Source organism: Platalea leucorodia, assembly GCF_965183815.1.
Source record: "Platalea leucorodia genome assembly, chromosome: 7".
NCBI lineage: Eukaryota > Metazoa > Chordata > Aves > Pelecaniformes > Threskiornithidae > Platalea > Platalea leucorodia.
The window spans coordinates 57,173,459-57,190,081 of record NC_138829.1 but is presented as its reverse complement, the minus strand read 5'-3'; the positions used below and the strand labels follow the sequence as shown (position 1 = coordinate 57,190,081).

Genomic DNA, 16,623 nt, shown 5'->3' with positions numbered 1-16,623 from the left:
AATTATTATTATTTTAATTCTCTCTGTAACCTAACACCCTATTGACTCCAAATCTCCAGATGTTGTTGTTGCAAGGGAGCGTATTATAAAGGGGGATGCAAGACTGAGATTATTACCCAAGGAACATATGTTCAACATTACAGCTAACCATATACAAACAGGAAAAATAATAAAGACATATCCTTAATCCAGAACTTTCCAAAATTTATTGAGTACCCTCAGCCTCCAACTGCCTTCACTTCTCAAGACCAAACCTGGAGACAGAAATACTACTTAGCTCCAGAAGTTTCAAAGTGAAACAGATTTCTTTTCCTTATTGTGCTGCTCTGGGGGCACAAACACTTGACGAGATTAAAAATGAAAGAACACTGGGTTAGCAGACAAACACACACACAGAATGATACTCCATAAAGCAAGCAACAGACCTAGCTCCTTCTGTCTGAACACATAAACGCACCACGTCATGTCCTGGCTCTGGTCTGTCCTGTGCCTCACGAATGCTAACGCTGACATTCTGGCACTGGCACTGCCCTGTCCGCAAACATTCAAGTCCAGAGGCCGAGAGCGAAGCGATGGGCGAGCCCCACTGCCCCAGCAGCCGGTCCAAAGGCTTGTCATGTGGCAAGGAGTTAATGCAGACCAAGGGGACTGCACATCCCTGTTGCCACTCCAAATATTGTTCACCCTCGCACAGTGAGCAAAAGATAAAGCATGCTGGTATCTTTTCTCTTCTGACATCACAGCATTAAATAGCAAAGATCTTCCACAAACACACAATGAATCCTACATAGACTACAGTATGTATAAAGCAGAAATCATGTACAACTAGCAAAAAGGATGTGGAGAATGCATTGGGGGTGAAGCGTTCAGGAGACCCAGCCTCCAGAAATCCAGCTCTTGTGCACACGTGTGCGCACACACACACAGAATCCATGACACTATGTCCCAGCACTTTGCATCTTCATCATATTGGCATCTTTTAAAAGGGTACCTGCACTGAGATATTGCCTCTTAAGGCCAGAACTGCATAGGGTCTAGGGATACAGCTGAATCTGGATAAAGTTATGAGAGAAACAGCACAAGGTTGGAGATAGCCAGTGAGAAATGCCGTACCTTGCATTTACCACCCAGGACACAGGCATGTTGTTCCTCTTATAAGGCCCAAGCTAGTGAATCAACACATTCTGTGAGTATCAGGATTCCCCCTCTAGGAGCTAAAAGTCAGGTGCTTGTTCCCTTTGGTAACATCCACCTCCTCAACCAAGACTCGCCATAGTTTGCAAAACAACAAGGCCATGCCCTGCAAATGTTTGCCAAACATCTGTGCAATTTCATCCAAATACAGGAACAGAGGGGCCACAAGCCAGAAACTCCACACTTCGCATAGCACTGTGAAAATGATTCACTGGCAGTCCATAGGCAAGCAGCAACCTTTCATTTTCTATTTAAAATTTGAGTGTAAATAAGAAAACTGAATTAATTGATAGAGATAACGATCAATATTTGTGTAATGTTCTTGAAAAACACAGCATACCAAGACAAGCACCATATTTGGCAACCATTCTGCCTTGCTCTGCTTCCACTTCCACTTCCCTGTTCTGCCTCTTTAACTGATAAGCTCTTTGCTGAGAAGGACTGCTGTCTGTCTGTCTTTGCAATGCCTGCGCTGTGAAGCTCTGCTCCCGACAGAGATGCTCAGCTTGGCACCTGCTTGAAGTATATTAACAATTTCACTATGGCTGCGTAACGAAGCTGAGTCAAAAAGCTATTGCATGTTAGCAACGCAGGCTGCACCTCTCTCTATCTACTTCTATTCTCCTTTAGAGTCACTGCCACAGTTCAGACCTTTGGTACTGAGTCATGGTGCAGCGTATCATGTTTCAATTAAGAAATGTGCGCACTTCATGTTAAAAAAGGAATGGAAGAAAATTAAGACCACAAAAAATTTCTTTCTTGAAAGGGATTAGAAATCACACCCCTCTTCTGCCAAGCCACGCTCTGAACCTACATGTGACCTCAGGGCTCGCATCCAGCTTTGCTGTGAGCAGGATGAGGTCCCCAGCACCAACCCGCAAGCCTGGGGAAAGTAGAGGCCACTGAATGCCCACACTGGCCAACTAACATACAGCTACAGCACATCTAGGTGATGGTGTGAATCCCTAACAGTACAAGCTATGAAAATTTGGTCGTTAAGGAAATGTTATGTGTCTGTCTTTCCCTTGGCTACCTTCTGCTTATAAAATAAAATGAAACAGAACAAAATGAAAAAGCCCAAGGAGCAGAACTTTTGAAGAGATAAAGCAACAGCTTTTCCCTGGGTGATAGCTCCACGTCCACTCCAGCAGTACGTTCTGCTGGCAGTACATATGATATAAACAGTATTTAAAAACTGCCTGGTAACCTCTCAGGACAGTACCTGCCCTTCACTGTCGTGTCCCCCCACACAGGGCTCTGCATTCACCCACAGAGCTGCCACCAACAACCACCACAGAAACAAAGATCTAAAAGAGTACCTTGTGCAGAAACTGCCAAGTTACTTTTCCCATCCGAGAACAGCAGAAGAGTTCATCTCTGTAACACAAGCCGAAGCCACCCCCCAGGACTGCTATCTTAGGGCTGAGCCAGCCCAGCTGCAGCTCTCTTGAAGAGCCTCAGGTGTGGCCCAGGAGTGGGGACTGAAATGAAAGCAGCTGGTTGCCTACTTCCACTCTATTGCTGAACTGCAAGTTAAACTTCATCTTCACTCTCCAAGGAACGGATAATCATTTATTACACAGTCATCTGTAGGCACGCACGCTTTCCATATTCACGGGGCATTGTCTGAGAACACCAACATGTGGGATAGACTGGGAGGCTGTTGTGGCATCCAGGCTGTAAAAGGAGACTGCAAAACCAGAATGTGATTATCTCTCGACCTCTGGCCTTCTCACTCCACTCCGGGCACAGAACTGGGTTTTATTCACCAGGGCCCACAAAGAGCTACAGAGACTAACCCACAGGTTACAAGCTCCGGAAACTGTGGGGAGCTGTAAAAGTTACTTTATAGTACTGATGTCTTCAGTGAAAGCTTTGAAGAGAGGTATCCTGCATGCTGAAGCGTGCCCTTCATGAAAACACATACCAAAGTATTTTCAATGTATAGGACTTCCTTGACCTTGTAACCTTATGCTGCTGAAGTGAGAGCTTCCTTCTGCAGAGTCCCAACTGTGATGCTCCTGTCTCCTAAATGGATGAAAGAGATAAAGGGATGAATTCACATCTTATTCTTGTGCACTGTTTCTGTCGAGCAGGCAGGGCAGTAGGTTCCTTCACCAAGTCTGTGTGACTGTAATGTTGAGAGGTACTCTCAGCTTTCCACAGTGGTTGTATGGCCCAGTAACTTCTCAACCATAGGATGCTGAGTTTCCAGCAATGTAACTTGGAATTTTGGTTCACACAAATGAAAGTTTGGCCACAGTGATTTTTGGATGGGAGGGAATACATAACCTGCTATCATTTTGAAGACACAGCGGGTGAACCAGATACGTAAGGTCTGAAATGCTGGAAAAGTATCTCCCTCCGTAGGGGAGGCAATATTGCGACGTTAAATGTACTTTGTCCCAAATGGCCTGAATCAGTAAAATCTTGTCTTTGCAGGACTCTAGCATTTCGCCCTGAGCTAACCAGCTTGTTGCCATGTGATGTGCTGAGAAGGGATCCTGGGGAAGTCAAAACTGACAGCTGCAGAATTAATACAAATATTAAAATAAGGGCAAGGGGGTCTGTGCTTCAGATGGAGTGCAGGGACATGCCTCTGACCTTTTGCAGCTGAACCTGCCTGCCCTCTTGAATTGGCAAGTAGCAGCAGTCCGCAGCCCTTCTCCAGCTCCTTACTGTAATTTATAGAACGTCTCCACTTACTGCAACCTGTCAGGCACTCAAGAACAAGTTAGGTAACAGCAACAGTTCTGCTGCTGCCAGTTTAGAAGGCAGCAGCAAGGGTGCATTAATGATTACACTCCTCTTGACGGTCAGCAGGAGGCAGGTGCCGAACTGGCCGAGACATCTTTGCCACTTTGTTAGGCGAAGACTGAATAGTGGCCCCTGTCCGTGGGAATGCCTCTCCATCTCTCCCTGACCGTGTGATTTATCTGAGCACACCATTTCCTGCAGTGCCTAAGTAAAGGAGTAAGTATGCAGAACTGCACCACGGGAATGGGTTTGGCTTGGAGAATCCTGCACAGTGACTCATGCTTCCATGAGTAAATTAAGTTCCTTAGAAAAGCAAGACGAAATCATGCATTCTGCTTAGTCCAGCTACCTAGAGTGATGATTTAGGAAGCTACTGCAAGAAATACAGTTTTCTTTAGCTTTGTATTGAGAAAATCATTGCAAGAAATACAGTTTTATACTGAATGCATAATCCATTGCTGTTGTAAGAATAACCAGCCTTTTCAGGGGAAAAGAAAAATTGGTGTAACTTGGAAGTTCTCTGTGTTGAAACATGTCAGCTAGAAAACAGCTTGCAATCAAAAACATACATCTGACAAAAGGGCATTGTGGACGTCTGGGATCTTCAGAAACTGACAGTTCCTTACACAGGTCTCCATATGTATTACCCCGGTGCACATTTGAAAATAGGCAGTAGAAACACATGTGTAAGTACCCGGAAGTGAGAATTGCATCAGCTAGCCCCTCCCCCACAATGACAGTGCAAAGAAAAAGAGGACATGGGGCAGCGAAAGCGCCGGATCTTTGTAATACCAGCGTCCTTGCCATAACATGCATGCATGGAAGCAGCCAAGGAGAGGGACCCGGAGGTGTATGGACCATGGCTAATCAGTTGTGTGCAGAGATACCTGTTAGTGCAAGCTGAAGTGAAACGCATCTTTTAGCTTTTGGTTTTCTTAGGAGATCAGGTCAAATGGTTTGATGTGGCTACACTGTCCAAATTTGAAGAACACAAAATATGGATTTTTAATGGAGTATGAACCAACTTCCTGTACCTTACCCTGGTAAGCATTTCAAAATTGCAAGAATTCTGGCTCTGGGAGCTTTTCTGATGTTGACAATTTAGCAGAGTATACCAAACTTTTGGTGCCAAGCCACTCCATTTTGGGATCCAGGCCTCTCTGGTTTAGGTAAAGAACCTCCATCGTTTTCACTTTGCTTTACGAAGCTGAAGTGTTTCATAATTAACTAAGCCCTACTGTACCACCATCAGGTTGGTAGATGAAGACCCTTCCCATTTCACAACGGAGAAATGAAGCCAGTAAAGCTGGAGGAGGTTGTTCAGGCCTCAGAATAAATCAAAGGGAAAGACAGGACTGGAACATGATGTAGCTATGTCTAGTGCCAGGTCTTTTCCTCACACACTGACATCATATGAAAGCAAAGCCCTTGATGATGTCAGAGCAAAAGCAGGACTGATCATGCTGGGAATAACACTTAGGATTTTTAGGGGCAAATTAGCCCTCAAATCTCAGGTAGAGCAGAGAGATTCCACTGACCTTTCCAGGGCCGGTCAGCATCAATGGTGGCTTTGGGTTACTGCTAACCTCCTAGCTGAGCTGTAGCTCATACAGCAAATACGTGCAGGTCATGGTTTGGTGTCATTATTCACCCCAGCAGCACCATCAGATTTGCCTTAGTCTGTCATGAGCCAGGACCTGAGCAAATGGCAAGTGTAGAAATTAAATATCACCATGTAGAACCTCTTGCATATTAGCAAAATGGAGAGAAATTTACTAACACTTGTGTTTTATTGAAAATAGTGAGACGCACGCATTGAACTCACCTTGTGTAACTGTCTCTGGACTTTATTTTTGTGATAAAGGTTTAATCGGTATCTCATAGTTTAAGGACAAACACATTGTTTAATAAGAATGTGACATTGTTTCCTTCTGTTATCAACCAAAGCCTGATAAAATGCCACCTGAGACCAGTGGAAAGGCTCCGCTTGTAACTCTTAGAATAAAAATATAAATGTTTCCACATTCAGCAACTTCTATTGCTTTATTTTTCAGGTTTAATCTGTGAAAGCTAATATGGAAAAGAGGGCAAGCAGGCTGAGGAAGGGCCAAGCTTCCCTGGAGAGACCCTGTCACATTTCAAACATTCCCATCGGTCCATCAACACCACCTCCTGCTACTGCGGTGAAAGGCAGAAGCGGAAAAAGAACAGGAAGAATAAAACTCCTTATGTACACAAGTGAGGAAACTCAGCCCCGCCCCTACAATCAAAGTCAATCACTTAAAAGAGATCAAACCCGACCTGGCCTCCATCTTCCAAGTGCAAGAAAAATGCCCTTAATTTGCTCACCCCGTTCTGTTTGTGTTGTTCTGAGCCTTCTCTGATTGAAGCTCCCTGAGGCAGAAAATCAATGTCAATCATGCCAGATGACTGCTTTCCTCCTGAGCATCTACTGCTGCTACTAAGATCACAAAGGGCACACAAAAGGGAAAATTCAGCAGTTGCAGCCTTCTTCTCAGTTTTGTAACCCAGGTGAATTAACACTGGCATATTAAAAGCTGACATTATTTTTTAACAAAATAAGTCTTCTGATCTGCTTATCATCGAGGACATGTTGGGACCAGGATGGTTTTGAAACATCCTAGTTAGCTTGCTTTGGCCTGCTCTACCAAAGGTAGGACCTCTGGTATCTGAATACCAGAGCTAAGGACGACCTGATGCCTTATGTTACAAATAAGAGAGATTTGGTCTCGGTTGTGTTCTCAGTCACGAGCAACACAAACACAAGCAAGTGAAGATTTTATTGGAACTTATACCCCGAAAAACATGTCCAATTTTATTTTGCCGGAGACATAGGATAAGAACAATTTTATAATACCAACATTCTTCTCTTAGGAGCCTTGGTCTCACCATGACGGTAGTAAAATACCACCTGCTCTACATTAGTTACATATTTTTAAAACGCTCATTAATCTGTCCAGCCAGTCTTGTCTTAGAAGCCTCTTATCTTACATTTAAACTCTTCAGAAGCAAAAATTTTTATAGGGAAAAATATTTCTTCTTCATCTTCATTCCTGTGAAATGTTCATTTTATGTCCTGCCAGATGTCTGGCACCCAAACTCTGGATGAGATGTTTAGTCCCATTCATGTAGAGCCACTGATTCCTGGGATGCAGAACTAAACTTCCTAATCCATCCTTGAGCCTTCTGATAGAACAAGATGCTCAGTGAACCCAGCATAATGCAGAACGACAGAACTACCTTATACGGTTTCCTTTTATTCTGCATTCATGCAGCATTAGGCCTACTCAGCATCTACCCGCACATTCCCTTCCTTAGCTACCAGTCTCCTCTGACATGACACATCTCACAAGCATCACTCATTCCTCAAGCAGCCGCAAGGAACAAAGCACATCTAGTTTTGCAACCGATAGGTCATGATATTTAACCTCCTTTGGTAGAGGTGCTGGTCTTTATAATAAGAACCAAAATTTTGTATTTTTCTGGCTTGTTTCATGAAATCTCCTTATTCTGTTTCAAGCATTTTATAGATGTTTTCTCACCTGTGCTTTTTGTTTCTTTTGTTTTGCCAATGGACTGTCAAAGAAATTATGAGTCTTTGGGCTACCATTCCCGTCAGATCACCACAGCAGAAGGGAATTATCACTGGGATGGTCTGTGACAAGACATTACCGTTTTTCTGCTGCGAACAGCAGCAGAAAATTCCTTCAGTTATAAAGCAGAGTTTGGTAGGTGAGTACAAGCCTTAGGTGTGATGAGATATACCCATCTTCACACAATCTGCTCTGGTCTAGCATGACCAAGGGCCATTTTTATGCTTGCACACACTGTGAGTGGGATGAGGTCGTAGAGAGATCAGGACCTCCATGACAACCGACTCATTTGTAAATTGGCTAACTCTAGTGATTAAGAGGTAAACTACGTAACGTGACTTTAGAAGAGAGAAAAGACATCCCAGACAAAAGAGAGAGGAAAGGCTGGTATGGGTAGAGGAAGACAAAAGGGTTAATTAGTAAGGAAGGCCTTCTGCCATAGCAAGGTAAGCACCTCAAAAAGGGGGTCAAGTACCTCCTGGAAGCCATGAATAGATATCGCCAAAATTAACTAGAGTTAGAATTCCAAAAGGAAACTAAGACAAACATCACAAAGGTACCACAGCTACAAGAAATTTTAAAAAATTTTAAAAAGGAAGAAAAAAGTATCACTGTAAAACAAGAATGGGAAAATAAAGGTAACCCAGCTACTCACACAAGATCAAATGCATGCTTCCCCGATTTTCATTAAGGATGGACATGTTAATCCATGGCATAAAGACAGGATGCCTAAGAGGAGGGGTAGAAGGGAGAAATGGATATAAGATAATAAATGAACAGAGCCAGCTGGTGAGCAAAACTCACAGAGTCTACTGTGCTCCCACTGGAGGAACCAGACATTCTCAATCCCAGAATCCCGACGCACAGGAAACCACAAATCCAGGTGCAAAGATTTTCAGTAAATTTACCGACTTGGAGGCATCATCACAGGACTAGGGAACAGCAAGTATTTAAGAAGTGAGGCACGGTGGAAGTGTTTTGGGCCTGTGCTTTCGATGTCTGTGCAGTTCTTCGGGAAAACTTGCAAAGGAAAGTTTAACTACAAACATGAAATTCAATGAATAAAAGGATAAAAGGTAGCACGGGCTTACTGAAAGCCAGTTTTGTGGGACAACCCTGTAGCATAGTATAAAATTGAAACTTCAGGCATCCAGGAAATAAATTTTTTTTTTTTTTTGCTCTTCGTCGGTATCCTAGCAAGAAATCAGTGAAGAGGAGAAGGACTTGGCTTTACTAAGCAACCACAGGGTGACAGGGAGCTGGCTGCGTGGCGTGACTGTGAAAAAGACAAGTGCGAGTCCAGTCATGGAATTTCCAGCCGTGACGGGAGAACATCAGTGCTCCTGTTTGAGGCATCGCTGAGCAGGCTGTCCAAAACACTCCACAGGCAGCCTCTCTCCAGAGGAAAGCATTCAAACTGGAAGAGTCCCACAGAAAGGACGTCCCAATGACGAGAGCGCAGCTTGCATCACGCAAGGCTGAAAAGGTTTAGCTCAGGTAACTTAACAAAACAATAAATGAGTGGGAATGGGATATGTAAATACACGGAAAGGGGAAGTAAACGCCAGAGAAGGACGGCTGTAACAAAAAACCAAACATCTATAGATTTAGATGGAAATTAGAAACAGGTTTCTAGCCACCAGACAAGAGGCTCCATCCGGAACTGCGGCCATAAGCCCGAACGGCTTGTGAGGAGGAGCAGCGGGCTGGCTGCTGGCGGCGGCACTGCCCGGGCGGCGAACGAGGGCAGGAACGCCTTTAACTCCCCTTAACTCCCCAGAGCTGATCGCCTCCTCGCCCGCCTCAGCTTCCCTCACGGTGCCGACCGTTGAACGTTCCCGAGCGGCCGTTAACCGGCCGAACGCTCCCGTCCGCCTCGCCTCACCGCTCCCCCCGCCCCCCGCTCCCGTACCGGCCCGCCACAACTTCCCCCTCCCCTCCACCCCGACGTGCCGGCGGGCACGTCTCCACCGCGGCGGCCCGCCCGCCTCACGTCAGCCGCCCGGCCCCTACTTAAAGCGGCGACCGCCTCCCCGCCCCGCCGTTACAGCAGCCGCCGCCGCGTTGGGTTGAGGACGCTCGGTAGGTGCGATCGCCTTCGCGGGTTGGGGGGGGGATGCGGGCGCCGCTGGCCGAAAGCCCCGCGGGGGGGGACTCGGTCGAGCGGGCGGCGCCGAGCGGACCGTAGTCCGCTCGGCGCCGCCCGCTCGACCGAGTCCCCCCCCGGCTGAGGAGCTACCGGCCACAGCCTTGGACTTCAGCCCGGCGCCGCCTTGGGTGCGGTGTGGAGAGGCACCACGCCCTGCTCGTTGGCCTTGTGCAACCGGCGTGATTTCCCCCCCCCCATTTTAGCCTGCGTGAGTTAACTTGCTTCCTCTAATCGGCGGTAAAAGGAGGGAGCTGCCTGGTGGGAAGGGTGCTGGGAGCGAGCCGGCAAAGGGCTGCGAGGATGGGCTCAGGGCTGCGTTTGAAATAGAGCGTTAATATACCGCCTCGGGTACTGGCTCTCCCCTAACCTGCTTCTTTCAGGGAAATAACGCTTTAAAAACAAAAAAAACCCTGAGTATTAAGTGTAACTGAGAAATGCTTGAGTGGGTGCTCCTCACCAGCCCTGCACGTTAAAGTTCTTACAGTGCAAAGGGTGAACTAGGCACATGGAGAGAGCGTGCACTCTGCTGGGCCACGCTTCAGGAGACTTCTGCAAATGAAGACTGACGTATCTTGGTTAACCCTTCCTAAATACGGGCACTGCTGGCTTCCTGTCCCTCCCCCCCAGCCCCACAGTCCTTACCTGCTCTGCCAACGCAGCCTGGCCTTTCCTGCTCTGAACCAGTTGCCGCCTGTTCAGCACTAACTTTAGAATCACGTTGTGTCTATGCTCGCATCCATTTGCGAGGCTGCCCCTGCCTCGGGCTCTTCAGGCAGGGCAGAAGCCGTGCTGCTGCCAGTGCAGCGTGACCTGGGAAAGCCTGGTGTCGGCTTCTGCAGGGTCCCTGGGGTGAAAGCATGGTACTCCATCATCATCGTGGCACTTCAGTACACCCGTGGGTGTCAGATCAGAACCCATATAACCAGGCTGCCATGCGGCTGGTAGCTAAAAAAATGGAGGGTGGGAGAGATCGTAACACCCGACTCTAGGCATCTTAATTGAAAACTATGCAGTTTCACTTTAAAACAAATCCATAAAGTTGACTTTGAGGATCACACTGTGCTTAAGAAGGGCTTACCTAAGTGTTGCACAACTTCAGCTTTGGAAAGGCTTCAGGGCACAGGATACCGGTTTTTCTGGGTAGGAGAATGGAAATTGCCAGACCATGCTGTGCTTAGAAGTACTAAAATGGCTTCCTTTACCTAAATGTAATATGGACGATCATCTAGAACGTTCTGCTAATGCTGCTGGAGTGCCACCCAGCTATATACTCAATGGTTCTCAGGCTGTATTTGAGGTAAAGCTGTAGCGAGCTTAAACAGTGCATTGTCATCAATAATTCAGTTTTTAATCATTTTGCTGCATACAGGCAGTACTGCCAGATGTTTTAGGCATGTGATTTATATCCATTTTCTTACCATCCTGGAATAAAGTCCCTCTTGCTGGATACAAATATTCTGGTGTCAGTAAAAGCACCAAAGCCTAGAGAAATAATCTGTTGCTTTCCTTGCAGCAGTGCACCATGTCTCTCAAGGATCAGCTCATCCACAATGTCCACAAACAGGAGCAGAGTCATGCCCACAATAAGATCAGTGTGGTTGGTGTGGGTGCAGTTGGAATGGCCTGTGCTATCAGCATCCTGATGAAGGTGAGTGTCAAGCTTGGGATGTAGCAGCACAGTTGTGACTACCTGAGGCCTAAAAGAGGACCAAAAAGTAATCTCCCTTCTTAGATAAGATGAACTTTTTTCTTTTCTTTGGGCCTGAAACGAAGCAGCAATGTTCAAGCTATTGACAGAGAACAAATAGCTGTAGTTTTTATAAACCAAGTTTATCCCAGTATCAGACAGAACATGCTCTGTGTATCATTTTGACTTAAGAGCTGCATTTACCTTTGATCGACTTCCAGAATGCATTCTAAGAACTGAGGCATCATTTTGTCTGAAGCAGAGAGTGTGATGGAATACTTCTTTGCAGCGTGGACTGGAAAAAGCGGTCCTAGACACTCTGAATGACTTGTCCTCTGCATTGCATTAATATATTTAAAATGCTGTGTTTATCAGGCTTGCTTTTCATAAACAACCTAGTTCACAGTTAAGAACAGCTATTAAATTATTCTTCATCATTGTCATGCTAAATTGTACAACTATTCCACACAGAATATGGATATGAAGAGTACAAAACTAACTCAATAAAGTGGATATCCCAGGAGACTAATTTAAGTACTCTGCTTGGGAACAAGTGAAGTGATACAGCTGAGGAAAATTGCTTAAATAGATCACTGCTTTTAAAAGAATTGTAACTTCACAGTTTATAGATTGAGTACTTTGCTCAAAGAGGCAATAAACATACTATTTAATCTTGGTCTTTTGTAGGACTTAGCTGATGAACTTGCCCTTGTTGATGTTGTGGAGGACAAGCTCAGAGGAGAGATGCTAGATCTCCAGCATGGCAGCCTCTTCCTTAGGACACCAAAGATCGTCTCTGGCAAAGGCAAGTAGTTGGCTCTAATGTGCTTGTTATTGCCAAATGGAGATAGCCACTTCAGATCTCAAACTGGTCATCCAAGTTTAGCACTTAGCCTGTCATCCTAATTGTTCGGAGGAAAGCTCGCTTCATTTCTGCTCAGCTGACGTTCAGTTTCATGCACCTTGTTAAGGCTGGTCCAGCTAGGCATCCTCTGTTCCAGAGTTCATCACTGAGTGTAGAAAAATTAATTTCTCAAGTACTCCACCTTTGAGAATTCTATTTCACAGCTAGTTAGCCCCTGAATGTGTTACTGCTCACTCCCTCACCATAAATGTCTTGCAGCTTTAAGTTTAGTGGCAACTTGACTAGGGCAAATGCTAGCCATCTCATACCTTAGTTAATGTGCAGCGCCAGTGTCCACAGGTAGTAGGTTATGAGGGCAGAGCCTTCTTCCTCTTCTACACAGCACTTGCACTGGATGCCGTCCCGACAGCTACCCCATACCCACCTGTGCCTGAGAAGTATGTAGTACCACTGCCCAATTCTCCATGTTAAGATTTTGACATGCCCTTAAAGTTGCCACTTGTGGCAATGAAGCACGGTCTTAAAAGAAAACTTAACTTCCTGTAGAAGCATAGTCTAGGGTAACGATTACCAGGAAAAATTCAGCACCCTTAACCTTGAGAACTTTAGATATCAATACTAAAAGGAGCTGAGAACTCCTGTTCTGAACCATGTATAGAAAGAGGTCATGTTTGACACAGCCTTTTGTCTGCAGATTACAGTGTCACTGCACACTCCAAGCTGGTCATTGTCACTGCTGGTGCGCGTCAGCAAGAAGGAGAGAGCCGCCTTAACTTGGTCCAGCGCAACGTGAATATCTTCAAATTCATCATTCCCAACGTTGTTAAATACAGTCCTGACTGCAAGCTGCTTATTGTCTCAAACCCAGGTTTGTCTTGTGTTGCCTTAACAAGAGGATTTATGGCTTAGAGAATAGTGTTTTCTTCAGTGAGGTGGCATTAGTATACTAATATGACCAAGCATAGGCTTTTAGAAAATACTTATGCCACATAACCACATAGCAAGAAGTGTCATCTTCCCTCTCCACACTCAGCAAGGTGGTCCTCTGAGAAATAAACCAAGCTGTCTCCAACTTGGATCTTCAGTTGCCCTTTAAGTGATCTTTAGCAAGGACACAGTAAGGGGCACTGATAGTTGCATGCGTAGCATAAACAGCCTCTCAATTCTGCCTTTAAAACAGTCATTATGTTAGCCCACTGCAGGGCCTGACACTGGGCATTACTTTATGCTCTACTCCACGTAACTAGCATGCAGATAAAATCCTTACAGATGAATGGAAGATACCATCCTAGTTATCAAACTGCTCATGAATGGCACTTGTTATCCTCCCTGTTCTGCTTACAGTGGATATTTTGACCTATGTGGCCTGGAAGATCAGTGGCTTTCCTAAGCACCGTGTTATTGGTAGTGGCTGCAATCTGGACTCCGCCCGTTTCCGCCACCTCATGGGAGAAAGACTGGGCATCCATCCTCTGAGCTGCCATGGATGGATTGTTGGAGAGCACGGAGATTCCAGTGGTAAGGGTGAAATCTGTCTGGCTGTTACACAGAACTTAAAAGCTACAGCAAAACATTGCTCAAAAAGTTTTGCACTGCAGCACCTTAAGAATGCAAGTCCTGCTTTAAGTCTTCTGCAACCTTAGATGATCTATATTTGACCTGAGTTACTCTGCTCAGAAAAGGTCATTACTGTAACCTGAGGAGGTTAAAAATTTCTAGGCTAAGTTGTTCCCATAACTCTCCATAAAAGCAAACCGAAGAAGCAAGAGAGTAAAGTTCTCTGCAAGGGACTCTCAAAGATCTGCACTAGACCTACTGGCAGTCACTCAGTTGTCTTTGCTGGCATCTCTTGATTACTTCAAGAACTATATATAGGAATTGAAGTGCAGAGGCAAGTCTAGAGGACAGGAGAAAGAGCAACTTTCTCTTTACTTAACCTCTACTTTCTCTAGCAGCACCAGAGCGGTACTGTCTGCTTCCTCACACTTGGGAGGACTCATTTGGAATAAATTCTTATTTTGAGAAAACATTGCAAAATAGTTACTGTCATTTTAGTTCATAGTGTCTACATGTTTTGCTTTAATAAAGGTATAGTCAAACATTGGGACATCACACATAAAGAAAGGTGTCTTATGTGCTCCTGGGTTCTCAGCCCGCAATTTAGATTGGCCTTGTAAGTCATACTTTATTTAAAGTCATATCTAAATCATAGTGACATGTCTGTTGCAGATTAATCCAACTAGATCTTATCTTAACTGTTAATTTGAGGAGGACAAAACTAAGTGTTCTTGTGAGATAATTAATTTATGTGCAACTCTCAGTACCTGTCTGGAGTGGAGTGAATGTTGCTGGCGTCTCCCTGAAGGCTCTTCACCCAGACTTAGGAACTGATGCAGACAAGGAGCACTGGAAGGAGATCCATAAGCAGGTGGTGGACAGGTAAATACTGGTTGTTTTTTGGGTGGTTTTTTTGTTTGTTTTTTTTTTTTTTTTTCCCCCAACATAAGAACAAATGATGAAGAGCTATAGTACCTCTGATACCTCTGAACTGCAGTATCCATGTCTGGTTTCATAAATACCGTAGTGGCCCAAAACAAATGTCAAGATGCAGACATAATAGAACTTGAAATAGTATTTTAAGGAGTAATGTAGATTTGGCAGAGTTAATTTTCATGGTTAGTGAACTTCAAATTAGGGAAGTGCTTTAACTTCCAAATTTTCAGTATAACTGCAGGGACTAGTGTTAAAATGCAAATAGAATTCTTCACTGCTGAGTTCACTTCAGTCCTGTCAGCAAGTACGTCAAGCTTCTGATGCCTCCAAATTGATTAAGGCACCTCCAAAAGCCCTTCTTACAAACTTCAAATCTTTCAGTTGATGGTACTTGTCTTTTAATGAGTAACTTTGTCTCTGCAGTGCCTATGAGGTCATCAAACTGAAGGGGTACACATCATGGGCTATTGGCCTTTCTGTGGCAGATCTAGCTGAAACCATTATGAAGAATTTGAGAAGAGTACACCCAATCTCTACAATTGTTAAGGTGAGCAGCTCCTTTCTGCTAACTTGTCTTACTGAGAACTAAAAACCTTGGGAATTCTGAAGAACAGCGATAACTTTCTAGTTTAATGCCAACTAAATTTAGTTGAGTTTTCCTGACAGGATATTCTGTAAAATACATAGACATACATGAATTCTAGCCTAACTATCCTTACCTACTTTTCAGGGCATGCATGGAATAAAAGAAGATGTCTTCCTAAGCGTTCCTTGTGTACTGGGCAATAGTGGCATCACTGATGTAGTGAAGATGATCCTAAAACCTGAGGAAGAGGACAAATTAAGGAAGAGTGCAGATACACTCTGGGGAATCCAGAAGGAACTACAGTTTTAAATCTGCCCAAGCAGTTCCCTCTTTGCAATTTAACGGGTTTAGTGGTTTGTCTTACGTTGCACTTTCCAAGTAGGTCAAATCTTTCAATGTATCTATCTCAACTAGAACACACAAAAAGCTCAAATCTGAACAAATGAGTTTCCTAAAGATAGCATTAGGAAACTATTCTAGGGTTTTCCCTGTTCAGACACCCATGTTCTTAGCCAGAGCTAGATAACCTAGTCAGTCTTGTACAGTGAAGTGGTGTGACAGAAATCCAGCATTCAAAGCAGCACTGCCTAGAAAACCCTTTGCCTTTTCCTCATCTTGTCTAATGTTGGTTCAGAACAATAAGTAACTAACTATTACACAATGTGAAACCAAAGACTATTTTCTTGCAGTTAAAGGATTGTCAAGCCAATTGACCAACCTTCTCTGCCAGCTGAATAGCTTAAATATTTCACTGTTGGTAGGTCCAAATGTATTTTCCTAACACTGCTTTGGAATTTTTGTGTATACTTTTTTTTTTCCAGAGAACCTTATTTTTGTGTACTCTATCAGCCTAGTTGTAAGTTCGTCTCCTGAGCATGTTTAAAAAATGGTTAGGTTTCTGTATGCAACAAGACAGTGACTGTCCAACTGTAGTACCAGCTCCAACACCAAATAAACCACAAACTGTTATTTTTGTCTCCTTGTTTTTCTTTCTAGGGCTTTGTCTCCAAAATGCAGCTCCACTTGCACCCATCTAAATCAAACTTCTATTTTTTTCAGTCACACCAACTCAAACTTCACCTGTGTAATAATGTTATACGTGTAGTTACTCTGTTGTAGGCTGCAGATATTTATGTAGTGAACTTTCTACTAGCCTCGAGGTACACATGACAAAACAATACCAGCAGTATTTAAATACTCAGAAGTTAAACTTGATTCCCATCTTAATGCAAAGAAACAGGCTCTACTGACATTATGTTAGGGGAGTGGAGAAACAGT

At 44.4% G+C, this 16,623-nt stretch overlaps 1 protein-coding gene across 1 annotated transcript; it reads left to right on the top strand.

Annotated features, from left to right (window-relative positions):
• The first annotated feature begins 9,580 nt into the window (after window positions 1-9,580).
• LDHA (lactate dehydrogenase A) lies at window positions 9,581-16,314 on the top strand. Its single transcript, XM_082317009.1, has 8 exons — window positions 9,581-9,647; window positions 11,228-11,362; window positions 12,089-12,206; window positions 12,961-13,134; window positions 13,611-13,784; window positions 14,588-14,705; window positions 15,183-15,306; window positions 15,490-16,314. Exons 2-8 carry the CDS (start codon window positions 11,237-11,239, stop codon window positions 15,652-15,654), a joined length of 999 nt encoding a protein of 332 aa, XP_082173135.1. The 5' UTR covers window positions 9,581-9,647; window positions 11,228-11,236; the 3' UTR covers window positions 15,655-16,314.
• Window positions 16,315-16,623: the final 309 nt, after the last annotated feature.

Bases quoted from the DNA above. Each gene is read 5' to 3' on its own strand.
- LDHA (XM_082317009.1), top strand. From the start codon at position 11,237: ATGTCTCTCAAGGATCAGCTCATCCACAATGTCCACAAACAGGAGCAG. The intron at 14,706-15,182 runs GTAAATACTGGT...TTGTCTCTGCAG, and splicing joins CATAAGCAGGTGGTGGACAG to TGCCTATGAGGTCATCAAAC. The intron at 15,307-15,489 runs GTGAGCAGCTCC...CCTACTTTTCAG, and splicing joins CAATCTCTACAATTGTTAAG to GGCATGCATGGAATAAAAGA.